Source organism: Dermacentor variabilis, chromosome 6 (assembly GCF_050947875.1).
Source record: "Dermacentor variabilis isolate Ectoservices chromosome 6, ASM5094787v1, whole genome shotgun sequence".
In the NCBI taxonomy this organism is placed as follows: Eukaryota; Metazoa; Arthropoda; class Arachnida; order Ixodida; family Ixodidae; genus Dermacentor; species Dermacentor variabilis.
Genome location: NC_134573.1, coordinates 24986154 through 25008622, shown reverse-complemented (window position 1 = coordinate 25008622; position 22469 = coordinate 24986154). Strand labels below are relative to the sequence as shown.

Below are 22469 nucleotides of genomic sequence, written 5' to 3'. Positions count from 1 at the left end.
TGAGCGACATGCAGCGTATATTGGCATTGAACATGTCTCGTAACCGTTATGTTTATTGTAAGCCCTCGCTGTCACACCTTTCCCTCCGACACTCCCCTTACTGAAACGTGGCACTGTCTTTCCATTGGTGTCATGATGATAATGGTAACGGCAGCAGCAAGGCTGGTTAATGCTTGCCCCTTTGATTCCTGTGAGTTTAGTGGTAAAGAATATGGCACGTGCATACATACACCTGTGCTGCAAAATTTAACATTTGTGATTTTTTGGAGAGCTAATTTGTGTTGGGAAATTTCAAAGATGTGCACCATTGTGGCCTAATAACTAGAGCATTGGTAACGTTGAAGACAGGGTGTATTGGCATAGTAGCTTGAAGTTTAATTGCTCAACAATTTGATGGGACACAAAGAAGAGAAATACACACAGCAGAATGCTTTGCTGTGTGTGTTACTTTTTTTTGCCATTGAATTGTGCGATCCAACTTCAAATAAAGCATTGGGCTTCCTTGGTGCAGGACCGATGAAGTGTGAGCTATTTGACAACATGCCAGTGCGTTGCCACACAATTATGGAAGTCGGAAGGTTTGCAAACAAAGCTTTGCTTTCAAATCCACCTGCTCATGTTATACAAGCACTGATTGAAAGAACCATCATACAAAAATAATGGTGAAATCAATGGCCTGTGAAAAGTGTAATTTGTATATTGACAGTGTTGACATACTAGGTGCCATACCGGCCTCAACATTGTACTGGACAGAGAAGTTTGTTTCCTATGTGAAGCACAACCTCCGATTACATGCTGTGCAGACAACCAAGCTCAGTTTGTTTTGACGTGCTACACAACATTCACTGTAATCTGTTTTTGATTCTAAAGAAGTGCCAAACACCACCTCTTTTTCAAGGACGTCATGGGAATATTTGGTGAGACCTTTTGCCGCCCCTCATAATGGAAGTGTGGCCAGCCAGCTTTGCTTGGATGCCTTTATAGATTTCTGCTCCTGATCATTGTGTGCTATCAAGTTGCAGAAGTCTATGCAACTGGTGCAAGGCATTACGTGTTTCTATAGTCGGATACAACTTTAGGAGGCTGCGGAATCTGCACATTAAGGCAGGTGAACACAAGCCTGCACCAATGGGCACGCACTCTAGACTGACATTGTGCCGCCGGACAGACTAATACCTGCTCGTTGGAGAGGGACTATTTCTTTAGACGTGGAGGCAATCGGCTGCTGTGCTTTGGTCATCTGGGCGGGGCCTCTCCTGTCTTCTGAAGTTTCTTCCGACTGTAAAGGATGCTGCTTTTCATACAACACAAAAGGACAACGTGTACAATTATATGGCCTATGAAATGGATACATCAGAAGTGTGCTATGCAAGGGCTTAAGATATGTGAAATATAGTACATGCAATTATAAGACAATGTTGAAAATAGGTGGTATTGAACATGCATGTAATGGCACATTTTAGTCGGAATGTGTTGCAGTCATATGCACAGTCTATAGGTGATAGCATTATTAAGCTCCTGCTGTTTCCTGTCTTCATTGTGAATTACACAAACCGTTCATCTTGTGGCTAATCAACACGCACTGTATTCTTGCACATAGAAAGAACAAACAGCACAATGATGTGTATGCTGCATTAGTGTATTTTTTATTTACATGGTCCAAGAGTGGCACAGGTTGTCTTACGTTTTAGCCTATTTTGAAGGGACACCAATGCATGTTACAAGTCTCCTAATATGCAAAGCACAATGTTTACTGCAATAATTTTATTCCATGTTCTTGGATAATAAACAAAATATTAAACTAAAAGCTCCTTTATAAGGTGCCTTCTGTGGGCTTGACAGGAGAGCAGTGAGGGCACTGATACTACTGTTGCAGAGCAGCTCTCTGGACCTCTGCCACACTCTCAAGAGCACGTGCCTGGTGCTTGCCTACTGCCACCAGGCAGTTGACTGCCTCCAGCAGCAGAATGTTTTGCTGTAAAAAAGTGTATTGGAATGAATCAGCTGCATACAAATCATTTACAAAGAAAAATGCTCGTTGCACTATTAGTACTAAGTGCCCTTAACCGTGAAAACCTTTAGTGTAGTATGCATAATTAAACAATGCGTTGGGACAACGTTGCTTTATTTTTCATAACTGGGGTTTTCTTTTTCAGAGCCAATTGTCATGTTGATTAATGTGCCAGCAGCTAAGGTGGCCCCGCACCTTCACGAGTCTCTACTGTCAGCACCACAACCCTATTTTTGTTTGCTGCAAAACAAATGCCTCACCCTACAATCCCGTCTTATACGAGCTGATTGCATCCTATGCCTACAAACATCATATTTTTGTCCCATTACGCAATTTTCTACTATCCTCGGCTGTAGTTCTCTCTCCTTGACATACATTCTGTCGCGCTTATGTAATCACCTGTTATGAATTGGCAACAACTGATCGATTACGTGCATGGCCTACCTGCCGATTCCTTTTTTTTTCTTAATGTCAACTAGCATATCAGTTGCCACGGTTTACTACGCCACTGTCTTCCTGCCTTAATGCTATCTCCAACAATTTTTGTTACTTCGCTTTCTGCACAGTCAATGACATCTCAAGTTTCTTTGTTGGCCTCCAGGTTTATGTCCCATATTGCATAACCGGTAGAATGCAATGATTCTAAACTTTTTTCAAGGATATCGGTAACGTGGCGATCACGATTCGGTAATGCCTTCCATGTGCTGTTCAACCCATGAAATTTTTGTATAACTTTCCTGCTTTATATCAGTACCTGCTATTGATATTTCACCTGGGTAAAGATACTCTTCCATAAATTTTGCGGGCTTAATGTCACTCATGAATTTCTGTTATCTCACCAAGTTAGTGAAGGTTACCTTCATCTTTTCCATATTTTCGCGGGCCCACTTGCATGTAGAAGCACGAACTTGGTTCTCACTGCCTTCTTTAAACTGCTGGACATTCAGTTTGTTACTACGAAAGCGACTTAATCCGTGCACTCTTATTATGCTAAATATGAAACAGTATAAATATACTTATCTGCAGTCTGTCAATGTCTCCTTCACTGTGTTGGTAGCGAGATCCATCGTTGGTACCACCTTCTTGTCGCATCGTAGCTATATAGGATGTCTGCCTTTTGCCCACACTATGTAATGTTCGTGATGCTCGCAGTCACGCAGAGTGGAGAAACTCAGCGCACTCGCCGAAGCAGCACCGGACAAGTTGTTTCTTCAGCACTGCGCCGTGAACAGTAGGTGCGCGTTGCGATCTGTAAAATCGCCGAAGCTATTGGCAGTCTTACTGTGTGCACGGAAAGATTGCTCACGGAGGAACAGAACTATCCAAGAAATAGTGGTCATCGTCGAGCCTGATCACTACGTCGCGCACTGCAAGCTCGTTGTACGACTTTGTTTACACTGGGCGCCTCCGATGCTTAGCCGCCATGCTCGCCCGGTGAATGGATGTGATGGCGCCACGACAGCGTTCCCTCGTGGTATAATGCGAAGCGTACTAAATTACAAATTAGTCTAATGCACATTCAGTGTACATGTTGTAAGCTTTAAAATGCTTTTAAAACACGTTAAACTAACTAATAATATTGTACTAAATGCGTTTGTTTTATAACTCGCTTGTGCATGTAATGCACTCGGTGGAACGACAAACAAGTGAAAGAAGGCGCGACCATGCACCGACGATATGATCACGTGAGCCCCAGTTTGTCGACCGCCCATAAGGCAACGCCCAAGGAATGATAGCCAGCCAGAGTGAATCTAGATAAACCAATGAAACTGGAGGCTTGTCGAAAGATAAACTGTGTCTCGGTACCATTCGTGCTTTCATCTTGGGGTGTCGCCAGAGCTCGTGAAGATCCCGAGTTTCGCCAAACTCGGCGCATCCTGCATAGCACCCCATATTGGAATAGTGTTACGTTACAGGGCCCCAAGTAACCGCACATAGATGGGCTGAATATGGTAAAGCGGAATAAGTGTGCAAGAAGTAACGCCACGTGATTTTCCCTTGATGTTTTCTATAAGTAAGCGCGTTATCGTCAACATTTGTCCCTTCAGTTGATAGCCGTAGTGCGGTACTGAAAATTGTTTGTTGATTTGGATGTCAGTGCATAACCCAAAATAACACGCCTAGACAATATTGATAATAAATTGTGAAGCTCGCGATTGTCGTGTGGGAAATTGCTTCGTGTTGTGTACTCCCTTAGTGTCTCGCTATCAGATCTGTCATTTTTTGTTTACTCGCTACTTAAGCACTACTGAAAAGTCAAGCGTTCTTTGTAAACCCCCTAGACATTCATAGCTATGTAGACTCGGTGGTCTCTCACGGAGCAGATCACACTTTAAGAAAATAGTTAAGCGCCCCATGGTGGAATCGAACCTTGGTCCCCCGTCGCAGCAGCCCGGTTTTCCGACCATGAGGTCATAGTCACACATATATTTATTTCGTACCAACGGCAACCGGCTTTCTGAGACATAGCGTACCATGGGTGCGCTTGAGTACATGCGCGCATGCCAGTTTCCTTTACGCCAAAGACGCAGCAATGAAAGGGGCAAACCTCAAGCATTTACTTAGCCGGCTTCACGAATGCTTAACTTCACATGGATTCCAGCATGTGCGTTAGATATGCATAATATTTTTTCAACGCTATCAATCTCACCAGCAAACTCAGCGTCAAAAAAGCAGCTCGGAACAAAACCGCGCAGAGTTGTGAGAGAAGCTCAAGCTATGTTCCCCATCAGAGAAGAAGTCAATGCTCGCCTTCGGTTCATTGCAGTATGGTAACAAAGGACATTTAATTGACAATGGCGCGTATGCAGAATGCTTCTGATGCTACCATCGAGTATTAAGCAAGCACTAATTAATAAATAAGAACGCGGATCACATTTTGCCGCATGGGGCCGCACTGAATATTTGAAACGAGTATGCACTTGTATGGACGAGCCTAATTTCCATTTCTATAAGTTTGTGGTGAACGTTACACTGAGAAGAAGAAAAAATAAAGCGTCCGCCAAGCAATGCCTTCTTGTTTCTGTTACATTTCTTCTTATTGCGCGTTTTCTTGTTTTCCCTTTCGCTGACAATAGAAAATATCTAGGAGAGATTCAGCTCAGCTGAGGAAGCAATTGTCACTTCAAAAAAACATACGCTGGAATTAGGAACAGGACGCGACGGCTCGGAACCCTATAGGCCACCCCTTCCTGTGAAATAAAGAAAAGCTGTACAACGCTGACACCTAAGCTCGACATTTTGCAGAGAACACGGGTAGCATCGGGAATGAAGAGAGCAATCCCATTTTTTTTACAATAAATGAGTTTTTAAATGAGCAATGCTTAATGAAGCCCTCAATGAAATTTGATGGTCAAGCCACAAGAAGTACAATTGTCTATGCCTTATTTTTCCTATTCTCAAGTTTCATACCGCACGGGACGCTACAGCACCAACCTACACACTTAACAAACCAATGTCCAAACGGTCAAAACATGTTCTTTCAACGTTTACGAGGCCGTCGCTTTCTCGTCAGGGCTTCGACACCAGACCGCGACACAAGCATCATCCCAGCCACTGGCCCAACGCGCTATCGCCGCTTCGAGCAACAGAACAAAGGCAGAAAGCTTTGCGTTGCACTTTCCCACTGCAGGTTAAAGCAATTGTGCTTGGAGCGAAACCAAAACTGCCAAAAAATTCTTGTAGACCAGTTTGCCAGTCAACAGAATGCCAATCCGTAGCCTGTACTTCCCATCATTCCCATGATGGTTGAACGATCGCAGCGCCAGATTTCCCTCTAGTTGTACTAATATGAAACTCTATGCAAGCCACTATTTGTGGATGGATGCATGGAAGGATGCTGTGAGCGTCCTCTTTGGAACGGCGTGGTGGGTCGCGCCACCAAGCTCTTGCTATTATAATGCTTATTTTCCTACCTAGGTTAAAGAAAGAAAACGAAAAGAAAAACACGATGGAGTCCCATAAGCAAATTTTCTGACCCCCTATTGTGAACTTTTTTTACGTTTCCGTTCTTTGTCGTTTCCCCACCTTTATTTCACCAATCTTCCAGTCGTCTCTATCGCGGATATGCTTACTTTCCCCGTGCTCTAGCTGAACCCAAGGGCTTCAAGGAGCCCAGAGGTGCCTAAATCGACCGCTAGGCAGATATCTTCACATTCTAATAAAACATGGTCCATCTTTTCCATAGCTTTACCGCACCAAGCACATGCTTCTTCTTCCTTCTTATATCTCGATTTATAAATGCCTGTTCTAATGCATCCTGATCTCGCTTCGAAAAGTACTTAGCTTTCGTTTGAGTTATCATAAATTGTTTCTGTCCTGATTTTGTTTTTTCCTCTTGCGTAGTTACTCATGGGCAGTTTCTTTTCCATTGCTGCCACCCAAGAGATTATTTAAGCCTCTATGACTTTCCGCTTGACGTTCTTTGCTACTGTTGTGCTCATCATACAAGTCGTATACTTGCTCGTAAGTTTCCTAGTACTTTTGCTCCACCGTGAATCAATGTCTTTCCTCTACAAATGCCTGAAAACTGTCCCAGTCCATTTACGCTCTTCCGTATTCTTCAGTCATTGTTCATAAACGATTTTACTCCGAACTCCCCTCACCTCAATGCCTGTTCAGACTATATCACTCTTCACAGATTCATTTGTAGTCTTCTCATGAGCGCCCAATGCGAGACGTCCCAATGACCTTTGGTTCCCATCGAGTCCTGGTGGTACCCCCAATTTCAAGCAAACAACCGCATTTATAAATGTGAGTCTTGGAACCATTACAGCTTTCCAAACTTCCGGAGCAGCTCGCATCTACTGCATCCACATAACGCCCTGTGTTTCATTATGTCCGCGTTTCTCTTCTTCTTTACTGTTATTCTTTTTTCATGTGTTTCCACATATCTATTGCCTTCGTCTATCCATGTACCAAGTATTTGGATATAATAACACCTGATTCTGCAACGTGACGTTTCAGACCTAAATACTCACCTACGTGTCCACACACATTAGCCAAATGTTGCAAATCACTTTTATTCTTAGCTAGCAACAAAATGTCGTCCGCATAAAACAAACATAGAAGGTTCTGCTCTACTACTCTACCCGCCTGTTTATATGAGGGCATAAATGCTATATTGCTCTTCGCTAGCACCCTTTCCATCCTCGCCATGTACATCTTCAACAGCAGTGGGGATAAAGGCCACCCCTGCCTTAGTCCCCTGTTGATATTCACACGTGAACTCGTTTACCTTTTACGGGTGAGCGCTTTTCCCGTCTAGAAAATATTGTCGCTCAGTGGGGGACGCGTCTACATGTATCGGAACTTACTAGAATGTTAGCGATGCTTCTATCCGCTGTCTATTGTCGCAGAACCTTGTGTAATCAGATTGCATGCATGCGCGACGCTAATGGCGTAGAAAATTGTAGAAGGCACGCGCGTCCCAGCGATTACTCTGGAACATTCGACGACTGATCTATAAAAGCCGACACGCTTGATTCGCTAATCAGATTTTCGACGATCGCCCACTGCGTTCGCCGTTTTCGTTGAGAATTGAGTGTAGCCTGTTTTTATGGGCGCAAGTTCGGCCAATAAAGTTAGTTTCGCCATTCACAGTTCTCTTGTTCTGTCCCCAACCGTCACTACCACGTGACATATGATGGAGGTGCTTGGCGTTCATGTACCGGGCGCCCCCAGAAAGTCGTGACCCAAGCCTGAACACTGAAGACAACACCAACGTCGCCAAGAACCAGCGAGGTAGCCGCAGGTTGCAAGGACTGCCACGAGAGCCAGAGCCTGAGACGACCAGGAAGATCGTCGCCCAGTCAACCCCAGTGGCAGCCCCATCGTGCTGCAGCCGCCCCGGGAGCCTCCGACGTTCCGCGGTTCAACATACGAGGACCCGGAAACCTGGCTTGAGAGGTATGAGAGGGTCGCTGCCTTTAACAGCTGGAACAGCGACGACAAACTTCGACATGTCTTTTTAGCATTCGAACACGCCACCAGGACGTGGTTCGAGAACCGAGAAACCGCCTTAACGACGTGGGACCTGTTCCGAAGCGGCTTCCTGCAGACATTTACAAGCGTCGTACGTTAAGAACAAGTTCAAGCACTACTAGAAACCCGAGTGCAGCTGCCTAATGAGACCACCGTGATTTTTACAGAAGAAATGAGCCGCCTATTCCACCACGCCGACCCAGAATGTCCGAGGAGATGAAAGTCCGCCTACTGATGCGTGGTGTAAAGGAGGAACTTTTCGTCGGAATGGTACGGAACCCACCGAAGACCGTCGACGAGTTTCTTCGCAAGGCCCTCAGCATCGAGAAGACACTGGAAATGTGGAACCTGCAATTCAACCGGCGCATGAACTCGACAAACTACGGCGGAGTTCAGTCACTTGGCACCAGCGATCTGCGCGAGACTATCCGAGTGGTCGTGCGGGAGGAGCAACAAAAGCTGTTCCCTTCATCACAGCTTCAAGTGCCTTCAATTGCCCACGCCGTCCGTGAGGAGCTCCAACAACTCGGAGTAACCCTTGAATCGCCACAGCCTCAGTCGCTTGCGATGTTATACGCCGCTGCAGCACGCCGTCACGTTCCCCCTCCGCGCCCACGGCAGGGCCCATTGACGAGACAGTTCCGTCGTCCGCCACCACCCGCGCCGCCAGCATGCCAATCCATCACCCCACGCAGCATTCCAAGGAAGACTGACGTTTGGCACACCATCGACAACCGTCCACTTTGCTATCACTGCGGAGAAGCTGGGCACATCAACCGTCGATACCCATACTGGGACATGGGACTCCGAGGGTTCGCTGATAACGCGCCGAGAGCACAGCTTGGTGAACAACCTCGCCATATCGCCGACTACCTCGTTACCACTGAGCGGAGCCCTCGACGACCATCTCGTTCGTCATCACGAGGCCGGTACCAGTCGCCGCTGCGCCGATCATACACTGGCCCAGCCCGGGGCCGCTCTGCGAGCCCATATCCGGAAAACTAAAAGCAGCAACCGATGTAGGTGCAGTTGCTGTTCGTCGAACTTACGAAGATCCTCCGTTGCCGACGAAGACGTAGAAGGGACTACCTCGACGACATAACAACGACAGGCCGCCGTCCCGACGAAGTCCGGAAGCAGAGAATGCGCCGACGAAAGGAAACCTGACGATGCCACGAACCGGCCAGAGGTCAACGCGACGCAGCCGTGATCCGCCGCCAAGACAACTGTAACGCAAGACAAAGAACGACCGACCCCAACATGCTTCTCGACGGCCACGCAGTCACCGCCTTAGTAGACACAGGCGCCGATTACTCCGTCATGAATGGACCCATCGCGGCCCAGTTGAAGAAAGACTGCATGGGAAGACCCTCTAACTGCACAGGACAATGATACGAATGTGTGCGTGTGAATACATATATTAAGATTCACCTTAGAGATGTGACAGGGCAGCATGATGCAGCCTATGCAGCTGCCCTCTATGCTGCAGTCATAGTCAGTGGAAGTTCGAAGTACAAACGCTTGAAGCCGTATGCCAGACGTTCCTTGATGTGCACAACATTCTTAGCCTGCGTTATTTGTAAAGCACAAACACAGATAATGTTTAGCACGTGTTTTAACCGCAACCATCGTTTGCTCAAGTTTCCTATTTCATCTTTCAAAGCATCGTGCGAAAAATAATGTGGAATGAGCAATTTCTAGAACTTATTTTATCTAAAATAGTGTGGGTTCGGAGATTTCTTACTTCTAAACCCTCCTCCCCCCCCAGATAAAAAAAAATAGTTTCAGCCGATAGTAACTTACAACGAACACTTTGTAGAATCAATTTAATCTAAATTCGTTCCGTCATCGAGTTTTTATTTTTTCTTTGATGTGAATGTTTGCTTAACGCCAACGACACGAAATGAACGAGCAAGCACACAATGCCGCACTGTCCCTTGTATTCAAGAGGAGTGGCTTGCCTGCTTAGCATTGGTGCGTCGGCGGGCAGGATAGCGGACCGACGCGCGACTCTGCTCCCGTGGGGAGCACATAGTCCACTTGATGTTAATTTGTTTGGAGCATCATTAGTTCCGTTATCGCTTTGTCCATCGTGGATATTTTCTTAGTATTTGGAAAACTAGCTGATGCAATATGCATATGGCTGGCGTGAAAAGGTCGCGGTAGAACGAACGGATTTCTCTCCATTAAATGGCTAATCGTTGCTTGAATTCCTTAATACGATTCAAATTTCTTAATGTTTCCCACCTTTTGCATCTGCAATAACTTTGGCAGACGAACAATTTCCCTATTTTCTAGCTCCTTTGTGCAGCAAATAAAATGTTGAATAATTTAAGAAAACTTGTTGCTGAGCTAGTTGGTTCACTATTTAAAAACAAAGCTTACGGCGTTAAGCAGTCGAAGGCGAAGTGAGACACAAATCACAGATACGGGCGCCTATATACGGACACAGTATGACAGCATGGCAGTGCCTACACTCACACGCAAAAATAAGAATAAAGGACTCTCGTGTTGCAACTTATATTCAGCGTTACCGTGCGTTAATCATTTTACGCGCTATTATGAGAAGACCAATTCTTCAGGTTTGCGTGAGTCGGGTGCGTCAGCCTGTGGGTGTTTTTTCTCCCCATCGGCGGCAGACAAGAGCTTCGAGCTGTTCAAGCGCAACCAGCGGGTGACCAACATGAGCCACCTGGTGGCCCTAAACCCGCACCAGACACTCAACGTCTACCTGAATGGCCTCACGGACATCGAGGTGCAGTGGTACTTTGTGCAGATGATCGAGTCGCTTATGAACGACTACCAGCTGGACGGCGTGGCCTTCATCGGCATCGAGCTGTCTCTGGACAACGTCCAGCAGTTCTCCAGGGTCATCGACGTGAGTCATGCGCTTATTGCCCTGCATAGGCCGTGGCATGTTGAGTTGAGCTCCATATACGTGGGCACTTATGAGCATTGCCTCGTGATATAGCACACTAAAGTGACCAAGATCGCATAACTTCCTCATCGTGAAGTATTTCGTAATAAACTGCGGACGCTTTCTTCCTAAAGTAGAATGCAACCTTAAAAATTAGCAGCTGGCAAACAAGGAATACGGACCGCGCGAGATTGTTTTCCCGCCAGCCAATCGCAGAAGCAAACATCGTCGTCATGTGACCTTTTCAAAATGGTGTCGTACTCGATAGCTCCGGAACGTCTGCTGTTCTTGAAGGGTATTTTCTTTGGCGGAAGCGATGAGGGGTGCAAGAGACATAGATAAGGTGTATCGAGTCTGAGAATTTCACTTTTCAAACTTCCACAGTGCAGCTCATTTCACTACTTAGCCGGTTTTACTCATGAAACTTCACCGCCAACTAAAGTGAAGCTTGACAATAAGTTGCAGCAAAGCATGCGTTTAATTTTAGTTGAATAAATAAATTGGCTTTCACCATTTCGGTATAATGGACGTGTCAAAACGTATAAAATTACGCGCTTATAATTTTATTTTTCCGGTTACCGCGTTATTTAAGTAACAAGGAAAGCTTGCCGTACGAACTCTTTGCACCCTCGCGCAGGAACAGCAGCGGGCGGTTATGAGGGCGAGGGCGGGGCTTCAGGGGAGTTGTATCCGACTATAGGTGTATATATTTTTGCGGCAGTCACGTTACGCATACCTCCTGTTTCATATTAGTCAGTGTTCATAATATTGGTGACTTCATCGTATGTTTACCGATGTTCTAGCGTCACTGTACGTATATGGGGTTTCTATACATCGCATTTTTACTTTGACCTCGTAAGTTCCTTTGCTTTAGGCTGCAGACCCGTTACTCAGAAATCTTCTGTAAAATAATAGAAATGAATAAATATCAATATTTGCACAAATATGAGCTGTGAATATACGCACCGAACTGTGCGTCTAGACAATACTAGTGGAGCATTTTGAGAGCAGAGCTGTTGAGGAGGGAGTTTGCCGGGGTTGCCGGGAGAAAAGACCACATAATAGGGCATCGAAGGGGAAAATAATTGTAGCCGTGTCAGGAAAAAGCCGCTCATACCTTTCTAAAAGGCGTGACAACAAAAGACGGCGAGAAAGTGGGGGGGGGGGGGAGGGTCGGCTGCGAGACCGCCTCTCAGCGGGAGCTTAGCTCGTAGAACCAATAAATGATGTTCCAAAATGAATCCCTAGGCCGTTCCCAATGAAATTTTAAGTATTTGAAAGATAAGCTAAAGAAAGTTTTCAAAGCAATTGCCCAAAATTGGTGAATTAAAACAAGGAAATGGAAGCACGTAGTTTACACATGTCTAACTCTGCGCCAAGAACAGATATAGCAGTTCTGCAAACATCATCCGTCTTAGAGCGGACAAATTCGACGCATATATATATATATATATATATATATATATATATATATATATATATATATATATATATATATATATATATTGAAGAAGGCAGCAGTACGGTGGAATACAAAACTAGATTTTATTGGGCGAACCTGTGCCCACAAAAACAGGCTACACTTATGGCACAACGATAGCGGCGAACACGGTGGGCGATCGTCGGAAATCTGATCAGCGGGTCAAGCGCGTCGGCTTTTATAGAGCAGTCGTCGAACGTTCGAGACTAATCGTTCGGACCCGCGTGCCTTCCACAAAGTTCTACACCATTCGCGTAAGGTGACGAAATCATATAATAGGTTTGGCGACAACAGACAGCGGATAGAAGCATCAATAACTTTCCAGAAACTTCGGATACATGCAGGCGCGTCCCACGCTGTGCGATTACATGTTGTTAGGCGGCGAAGCGTGGTTGCCCGATAAAGATAATTACACGTGTCAATACCCCCCTCTTAAAAAGCATCGTCCCGATGCTACAAATATAAGGGAGCGAAACACAAAAGGACACTTATCAAAAATAAGTAAATAACCACGAAAAGAAACAAAGTCCATAGGTCAGTTACGCGAAGCCCCAAAGTTCGTTACCGCTGGTAGTACGGCTTGAGTCGCACAACGTGGACTATTTCAGGTCGTGAGCGGCGCCGCTGTGATAGCGAAATGCCGTCTGCCACGACCTCATATTCCAGTGCGCCAATACGTCGGGTGATCTTGTACGGTCCGAAATAGCGACGCAAAAGCTTCTCGCTCAGTCTTCGTCGGCGTATAGGGGCCCAAACCCAAACACGGTCACCGGGCGGGTGCTCGACGAAGCGTCGTCGGAGGTTGTAGTGTCGGCTGTCGGTCCTCTGCTCGTTCTTGATTCGCAGGCGGGCGAGCTGTCGGGCTTCTTCGGCGCGCTGGAGGTAGGAAGCGACGTCAAGATTTTCCTCGTCAGTGACGTGCGGCAGCATGGCATCGACCGTCGTCGTCGGGTTCCTGCCGTAAACCAGCTTAAATGGCGTGATCTGTGTTGTTTCTTGCACCGCCGTGTTGTAAGCGAATGTTACGTACGGCAGGACCGCATCCCACGTCTTCTGCTCGACGTCGACGTATATTGCTAGCATGTCGGCGAGGGTCTTTTTCAGGCGCTCCGTGAGACTATTCGTCTGCGGATGGTAGACAGTTGTCCTCCTGTGACTTGTCTGGCTGTCTTGCAGAATGGCTTGCGTGAGCTCTGCTGTAAAAGCCGTTCCTCTGTCGGTGATGAGGACTTCTGGAGCACCATGTCGGAGCAGGATGTTCTCGACAAAAAATTTCGCCACTTCGGCTGCGCTGCTTTTCGGTAGAGCTTTAGTTTCAGCGAAGCGGGTGAGATAGTTCATCGCCACGGGGGTCCACTTATTTCCGGCTGTTCATTTCGGAAACGGTCCTAACAAGTCCATCCGGATCTGCTGAAAATGTCGGTAAGGAGGCTTGATCGGCTGTAGTAATCGCACTGGCATGTTCGGCGGTGTCTTGCGTCGCTGACAGTCTCGGCATGTCTTGACGTAATGGGCGACATCGGCGGTTAGGTGCGGCCAGTAATACCTTTCTTGTATCCTAGATAGCGTCCGGGAGAAACCGAGGTGCCCAGCGGTCGGATCGTCATGTAGGGCGTGCAGTACTTCTGGACGCAGCGCCGACGGAACAACAAGAAGGTAGTTGGCGCGGACTGGTGAGAAGTGTTTCTTCACGAGTAGGTGGTTTTGAAGCGTGAACGAAGATTATCCACGCCTAAATGCCCTAGGGACAACGTCGGTGTGTCCTTCCAAAAACTCGACTAGTGCTTTTAGCTCCGGGTCCCCTCGTTCTTGTTCGGCGAAGTCTTCCGCGCTTATTATGCCAAGGAATGCGTCGTCATCCTCGTCATCTTACGACGGCGGGTCAATGGGGGCGCTTGATAGGCAACCGGCATCTGAGTGTTTTCGTCCGGACTTGCATATTACAGTGATGTCGTATTCTTGTAGTCTGAGGCTCCACCGTGCCAGCCGTCCTGAAGGGTCCTTTAATTTAGCTAGCCAACACAACGCGTGATGGTCACTGACAACTTTGAATGGCCTGCCATAGAGGTAAGGGCGAAATTTCGCTGTAGCCCAAACGATGGCCAGGCATTCCTTTTAGGTTGTAGAATAATTGCCTTCCGCTTTTGACAACGACCGGCTAGCGTGAGCTATCACGTGTTCATGTCCATCTTTTCTCTGGATTAGGACGGCAGCGAGGCCTAGGCTACTGGCGTCAGTGTGTATTTCGGTATCGGCGTGCTCGTTGAAGTGCGCAAGTACGGGCGGCGATGACATGCGTCCTTTGAGTTCTTCAAATGCGTCGGCCTGCGGCGTTTCCCACTTGAAGCCAACATCACATTTAGTTAGACGTGTCAAAGGCTCGGCGATGCGCGAAAAGTTCTTGACAAATCACCTGTAGCAGGCACACATGCCAAGAAATCTACGCACTGCCTTCTTGTCGATGGGCTGCGGGAACGTTGCAATGGCAGCTGTCTTCTGCGAGTCGGGGCGCACTCCAGACTTGCTGATTACGCGGTCTAGGAACAGAAGCTTATCGTAAGCGAAGTGGCACTTTTGTGGCTTCAGAGTAAGCCCTGATGACTTGATGGTCTCTAGTACTGTTGCAAGCCGCCTAAGGTGATCGTCGAAATTTCTGGCGAAGACAGCGACGTCATCCAAGTAAGAGAGACAGGTCTGCCACTTCAATCCTGCTAAAACCGTGTCCATCACGCGTTGGAACGTTGCAGGCGCCGAGCACAGTCCAGATGGCATAACTTTGAACTCGTAGAGGCCGTCTGGGGTGATGAAGGCGGTCTTTTTGTAATCTCTTACGTCAACTTCTATTTGCCAATAGCCAGACTTCAGGTCCATCGAGGAGAAGTATTTAGCGTTGCAGAGCCGATCCAATGCGTCGTCTATCCGTGGGAGCGGGTATACATCCTTCTTCGTGATCTTGTTCAGACGACGATAATCGACGGAGAAACGTAGGGTTCCGTCCTTTTTCTTTACCAGGACAACAGGGGATGCCCACGGGCTTTTCGACGGCTGGATGATGACGTCGCGCCACATTTCGTCGACTTGTTCTTTTATAGCTTTACTTTCTCACGGCGAAACTCGGTAAGGGCTCTGGCGGAGTGGTCGAAAGCACTCCGCGGTGATTATGCAATGCTTGGCGACTGGTGTTTGTCGAATCCTCGATGACGTCGGAAAGCAGCCTTTGCATCGTCGGAGCAGACTTCTGAGCTGCTGTTGCTTAATCACGGGCAGAAGTGGATTAATGTCGTAGTCTGGCTCGGGAACTATGGTCGTCGGGGTAGATGCGCCGGAATCCGAGAGGACAAACGCATTACTGGTTTCCAGAATTTCCTCGATGTACGCGATCGTCGTGTCCTGGTTGATGTGCTTGAACTCCTGGCTGAAGTTTGTCAGCAACACTTCATTTTTCCCTCCATGCAGTCGAGCGATCCCTCTTGCGACGCAAATTTCTCTGTCAAGCAGTAGACGTTGGTCGCCTTCGATGAGGCCTTCTACGTCAGCGGCCGTGTCGGTGCCGACAGAGATAACGATGCTGGAGCGAGGCGGGATGCTCACTTGATCTCCGAGCACACTCAAGGCGTGGTGACTACGAGGGCTCTCCGGCGGTATCGTTTGATTCTCCGACAGCGTTATTCACTTGACATCAGGTCGATGATTGCGCCATGTTGGTTCAGGAAGTGCATGCAGAGAATGACGTCTCGTGAACACTGTTGCAGGATAACGAAGGTGGCAGGGTAAGTCCGGTCATGAATGGTAATTCTTGCCGTGCAGATTCCGGTCGGCGTGATGAGGTGTCCTCCAGCGGTCCGAATTTGAGGGCCTTCCCATGCAGTTTTAACTTTCTTCAACTGCACGGCGATGGGTCCACTCATGACGGAGTAATCGGCTCCTGTGTCCACTAAAGCGGTGAATGCGTGGCCGTCGAGAAGCACGTCGAGGTCGGTGGTTCTTTGTCTGGCATTGCAATTAGGTCTTGGCGCCGGATCACGGCTGCGTCGTGTTGAACTGAAGCTGGAACGTCGCGTCGTCAAGTTGTCTTTCGTCGGTGTAGTCTTGGCCTCCTGACTTCGTCAGGACGGTGGCGTGTCGTTATTATGTCATCGAGATGGTCTCTTCGTCATCTCCGTCTGCGGCGGAGGATCTTCGTCAGTTCGAAGAACAGCAACCACACCTCCATCGGTTGCTGCTTTAAGTTTTCCGGATATGGGCTCGCTGACCCGCCCCGGGCTGGGCCAGTGTATGGTCGGCGCTGCGGCGGTAGGTAGCGGCCTGGTGACGGCGAACGGGATGGTCGTGGAGGACTCGACTAAGTAGCGGCGAGGTAGTCGGCGATGTCACGAGGGCGTTCACCTTCCTGAGGGCGCGGTTCATCGACTGCGAACCCTCGCAATCCCAGGTCGCGGTATGGGCATCGGCGGTGCATATGGCCGGCTTCGCCGCAGTGGTAGCAGAGCGGGCGGTGGTCGGGGGCTCGCCAAATGTCCGTCTTCCTCGCGTAGCTGCGCTTGGCGACGGGTGGGCGAGCTGGCGGCGGCGGCGGTGGACGTCGGAATTGCGGCGTTACAGGACCCTGGTGTTGTCGCGGAGGGGGACCTTGACGGCGGGCGACGGCGGCGTAGGTCATCGCTTCCGGCTGAGGTTGCGGTGATCGTGGTTGCACCTCAGGGACTCCAAGCGATCGCTGAACCTCTTCTTTGACGATTTCAGCGATTGGATCTACTTGGGACTGCGTCCTTGGGTAGAACTTCTGCAGCACCTCCCGTACGACCGCTCTGGTAGTCTCGCGTGGATCGTCGGTAGCCAGTGATTGAACCCCGGCGTAGTTTGTAGAGTTCGTGCGGCGATCGAATTGCTGGTTTCGGATCTCGAGTGTCTTCTCAATGTTCGTCGCCCCACGAAGTATCTCTTCGACGGTCTTCGGTGGGCTTCTTACTATCCCGGCGGAAAGTTCCTCCTTTACACCACGCATCAGTAGGCGGACTTTCTTTTCCTCGGCCATATCCGGGTCGGCGTGACGGAACAAACGGCTCATTTCTTCCGTAAAGATGGCAACTTTCTCGTTTGGTAGCTGCACTCGGGCGTCCAGCATAGCTTCGGCCCTTGCGCACGACGCTTGTAAAGGTGCGCAGAAAGCCGCTACGGAACAGGTCCCACGTTGTCAAGGTCGACTCCCTGTTCTCAAACCACGTTCTGGCGGCGTCTTCTAAGGCGAAGTAGACATGCCGCAACTTGTCGTCGGAGTCCCAGTTGTTGAATGTCGCGATTCGTTCGTAGGCCTCCAGCCATGATTCCAGGTCTTCAGTCGCTGCTCCATGGAAGGTTGGTGGGTCCCGAGGTTGTTGCAGGATAACGAGGGACGCTGGTGCAGCCATTGGGGTTGTCTTGACCACGATCTTCTTTGTCGTCTCAGGTAGAAGTCCGTGCTCTGGGGCAGTCCTTGCAGTCTGCGGCTGGCACGCTGGTCTTTGGCGATTTTGGTTCTCTCCTCGGGCTTCGGGCTTGGATCGCGGCTTTGCGGGGGCGTTAGGTACATGAACGCACAAGCACCTCCACCAGATGTCACGTGGTAGTGACGGTGGAGAAAGCAGCAATACGGCGGATTACAAAACTAGCTTTTATTGGGCGAACCAGTGCCCACAAAAACAAGCTACACTTATAGCTCAACGATAGCGGCGAACACAGTCGGCGATCGTCGTAAAATCTGATCAGCGAGTCAAGCGCGTCGGCTTTTATAGGGCAGTCGTCGAATGTTCCAGAGTAATCTTTCGGACCCGCGTGCCTTCTACAAAGTTCTACACCATTCGCGTCAGGCGATGAAATCAGATAACAGGTTCGGCGACAACAGACAGCGGATAGAAGCACCGATAACTTTCCAGAAACTTCGGATACATGCAGGCGCGTCCCACGCTGTGTGATTACATTTGGTTAGGCGGCGAAACGTGGTTGCCCGATAAAGCTAAGTACACGTGTCAATATATATATATATATATATATATATATATATATATATATATATATATATATGTATGTATTGCGGTAACTTGTTCCAATGTTTACGAAGGGTTTGCAAAAGTCCACTTATTAGTGGGGCATTTAGGAGCCATGCGTCATACATAAATGTTGTGCTCTTTAGATGTAGTGTTAGATGCAACTTAAGAAATTCCTCTATCAATTCACTGCTGAGTCACACTTTTAAACTCGATCGTTTCCTTTTCTGTTAGTCTGCAATTTCCAATAATCTTTCTTAGAACATCAACGCCTTAAATGTTAATCCGCTTGTAACAGTCACTGAATTCAGAGGAAGCTTTAGCTCGGGTGCTCCTATGTAAATACATGTATAAGGAGAATTCGTTTCTCTCGGCAACCGGTGCGCCAAATTTGGCGAGGTATGTTGCATTTAAAAAAAAAACCTAAGCTGTAGTGACTTTTGGTTTCGAATTTTCGATTTAGGTTGTAAATGTCTTACTAAAAATTGGCAAAGGTCGCAAATTTTCAAAAAACGAAACTATGAAGTTTACAACTCTGTAACACAGCAATGAAAAACCATACCACGATTCTGGGAATTGCATGTAATAGTACATCTGAAGCGGACAAAATTGATATGTCACGCATGAATCTCAAATTTAGTAATATGGAAATACAGCTTTTGCAGAACCCTTGCATACAACGTAACGAATTCACATAAGATGAAAGTTGAACTTGTCCGCTTGCAGTGACCTAACGGATGCCATTTAGACAACCAAAATATCTGCTTTTGATGCAGAGCGATTAACTTGTAGACTTCGTGCTTCTATGTTTTCAAACGCAAATTTTTAAAGTTTTTACCAAAATTCCGGCCCTAAATCGATATTCCGCTTCCAAAAGTCACTAGAATTTAACTTTCTCTCTCAAATGAAACATATTTAATTAAAATGGGTCTATCGGTTATCTCAGAAAAGCGTTTTTGCGTTTTACATGTATTTGAATAGGCCGCGTCGTAGTAGGCCCCGAGCTAAAGCTTCCTCTTAAATCTAAAACGTCTTCAAATTCGGTGACTTCGTAGATGAGCAAAGCTATTTTGCTTTACCTTGTATTAGATAGGAGCCGGGGTAGTTGGAGAAGTATGGGAGATGCCTTTGCCCTGCAGTGGGCGTAACCAGGTTGATGATGATGATGATGATGCTTATGATGATGATGAGATAGGAGCCTCCAACCAGAAGCTTTCTTCTAAGGGGTGCCTGTAACGATTTTGACAAATTTGGCCGACGCGTTGGATACAGCTAGAGTAAAAAATTTGCGCCACAGTTTAGGTGAAGCGACTCATGTTAATGTACTTACGGGCCACGCATTTTCTAACATTTCCTAGCCACGCATTTTCTCCTCACTCGCTCACCGAGAGATCGGGCCTAAGCTCCGCCTTCACTGGTTCTTCGTCGTGATGTAATGTCGTGTCGTCCAAATTCCGATTGTGTTGGAGCCAGCGCGCGAAGCCTCTGCAACCTCTCTGCTAGCCGCTTTACCGTCGGTCTGCCGCGAGAACTACATCCAAGCAGCGTGCGTTGCGAGCGTTCTGTCGCAGCGCCGCGCGTGTCCGGTATTCTGGTAAACGCAGGAGGCGAGCTGGGCGTTTCAACGGTTAGGTGAAGGCGTAAACTAAAGCCTCTCCACACTACAACCGCCCTAATTAAGATCTGTACCCCAAATATAACCGGCCAGAGTGGGCTGCGTGGTGCAGCCACTTGGCGGTGCGGCGCCTAACCATACCCCCCCGCCCTTAAAAAAAATAAAGTTTATATTACTGTAATCAAGTGTAATACATATGAAACATTTAATAAGACAATGCACTCGCCATTAAGCTGCCGCTGAAAGTTTATACCAGCAGCAAAGTATAGTACACTTGGTTACTGCTGTATTAGTTCTGCGTTTGTCTCGAGCTCTGTGCCCGCGGGTGCCTGCACCGTGCGGGACGCTCACGTTTGCTCCTCCGCCCACCTGTCAGAACGCACAGTCCATCTGCGAAATACCGGACATGCTAAAACTCTATATTGCAGTAGTAATCCTCCGGTGTGAAGTGACGGCCCCAAACGCCGGCGCTGATGGAGTACCGACAGCGCGATGCCATGCAGCCACTCCGCTGCGCCTGTTGCCTTGCAGAGGAACACGATGATGCAGTTTGACAGGTCACCGATTGTAAGCTATGCAGCCCACAATGTAACAAGGGCGACGCCATAAGAAAGCTCGAGACCAACACTGACCGCGCCGCTCGCATCAACACGGAGAACTTTGTAACACAAGCTGATGACACTTGCTGTGTGCCGGAAGTGTTTTAGAGCGGTGACAAATTGCCCGCTGTGTATTCTCTTTCTGTTACTTCTTTTTAAAGCGAAAGCTTTAATGGCCGCGAACTTGTGATTTCGCTGTGGCGGTGCTCCGAGGAGGCACATGACGTCACAACGCACGCCTCGCCGCGGATATTCCACTCTCTTTCACTCCCAATCACTACTGCGCATGCTCCACTAGTAGCACCGAGCCACAGGTGTTCCGCCGCTGCGCAGCGCCGTGCCTTTCCCACTGCCGCCGTTTGGTATGGCGTCACACCGCGTTCCTCGTCGTTGCGCCCGCCTCCGCTCGCTTCGCCAGCTGCATCGCATGCCCGATTACATGTCGGAGGATTGAAAAGGAGAGCTCGCGTGCGCCGCAACCACAGTTGAGGCGGCAGTATGGACGGCGACCATTCTGGAAAGCAGGCGGAGGCCTGGAATCGACATCGGAACGAGATGGAAACGAATCGCCCCGGAGACAGACGAACAGCGCGCCGAACGACTGGCTAAACGCCGCAACATAGCTAGACAAACAGACTAACCTGGGTTTGCAATCAAGATTAACCAAGGCTAACCACGCTACGCCTTAGCTTTCGCTACGTATATCCTGGCATAGCCGAGCTAAGCCGCTGTCAATTTTTCTAGAAACAAATTAACCAACAGCCAAACTACTTCCTCAACATGAAGTTGGACAACGTTTTGACGACGCTACTAAGCTAGCCAAGCAAATAGCTTGCCCAACTGACGCAACATGTGGCACGTACGTGGGTTGAACTGGGTCGACCGAAAACTCAAGGCAATGAAGCCCATGCGATTGGTAGCGCTGCACATGTTTAAATCCTTATAATAAATTACAGGCTTCACGCGGGTCGCTTAAATGTGTCACTTAGTGGACAAAAGGACCTACCCCAACGACACAGCGCGTTTATACAAGATCGCCAAATTAGGTTGGCACACCGGCTCGCCGGCATGTCACCAATATTGACGGTGTCTTACTCGGAACTATCTTTTAGTACCACAGAGAAAGGACGTTGTATTTCAAACCAGCCAAGGGATAAGGCGAGCAAGTTTCATAATCTTGTACTGAGCCACAAGAGCCAAAAACCCAACAACTTCGAAATCCATGAAATCATGGTGTTGGTGTAATTAAGGAAAGAGAGTGAACTCAAATTTAAGTTTCCTTACCCGTGGTAATAATGTATTACTGCAAACACATTGAAAATAATGCCTAAAAATGTGCGACCCAACCTAAATGAGCTCCCTGTAGCTTGACTGTTTCCGGCATTGATTACGCCGAAGTGGTAAGTGTGTTCTATGCGGTGTTTTTTTAGACCATGCAATATGTCTAAAAATGAACTGTAACAGCGTGATTGTAGTGCTTGATCTGGATCACGCGAAGAGGCGGACGCTGCTTGAACCAGAATTCAAAATGCATATTAGTCTAATAAAGAAAAATTCAATAATTCACTTTTTCACTGATGACATTGTGGCAGTTATTGCAATTGACGAATTATAGCAGGTGAGGTCACAAAGTAGATCCATTAAAACAACAACTAAGGATCGCACGAGTTTCAAGGTAGGCGCCTGCAACTGAAGGTAAATATGTGGTATTGTTCCGCTTACTTCTTGAACAAAGCGCTGTTTCATGCCTTTAAGCAGAAAAGTAGTTGGAACGGCCATGTATTTCCGTGCACACATTAGGAATGATTATCTCAAAACAGGTGTTATTCTAAATATGTATTT

At 47.8% G+C, this 22469-nt stretch overlaps 1 protein-coding gene across 1 annotated transcript in view; it reads left to right on the top strand.

Annotated features, from left to right (window-relative positions):
- Nucleotides 1-22469, top strand: part of LOC142584690 (chitinase-3-like protein 1) — a 61772-nt gene that overhangs the window by 14263 nt on the left and 25040 nt on the right. The window contains exon 3 of the mRNA XM_075694885.1: nt 10633-10871. Within this exon, the coding sequence (XP_075551000.1) occupies nt 10633-10871 (239 nt within the window). The remainder of the gene's footprint in view (nt 1-10632; nt 10872-22469) is intronic.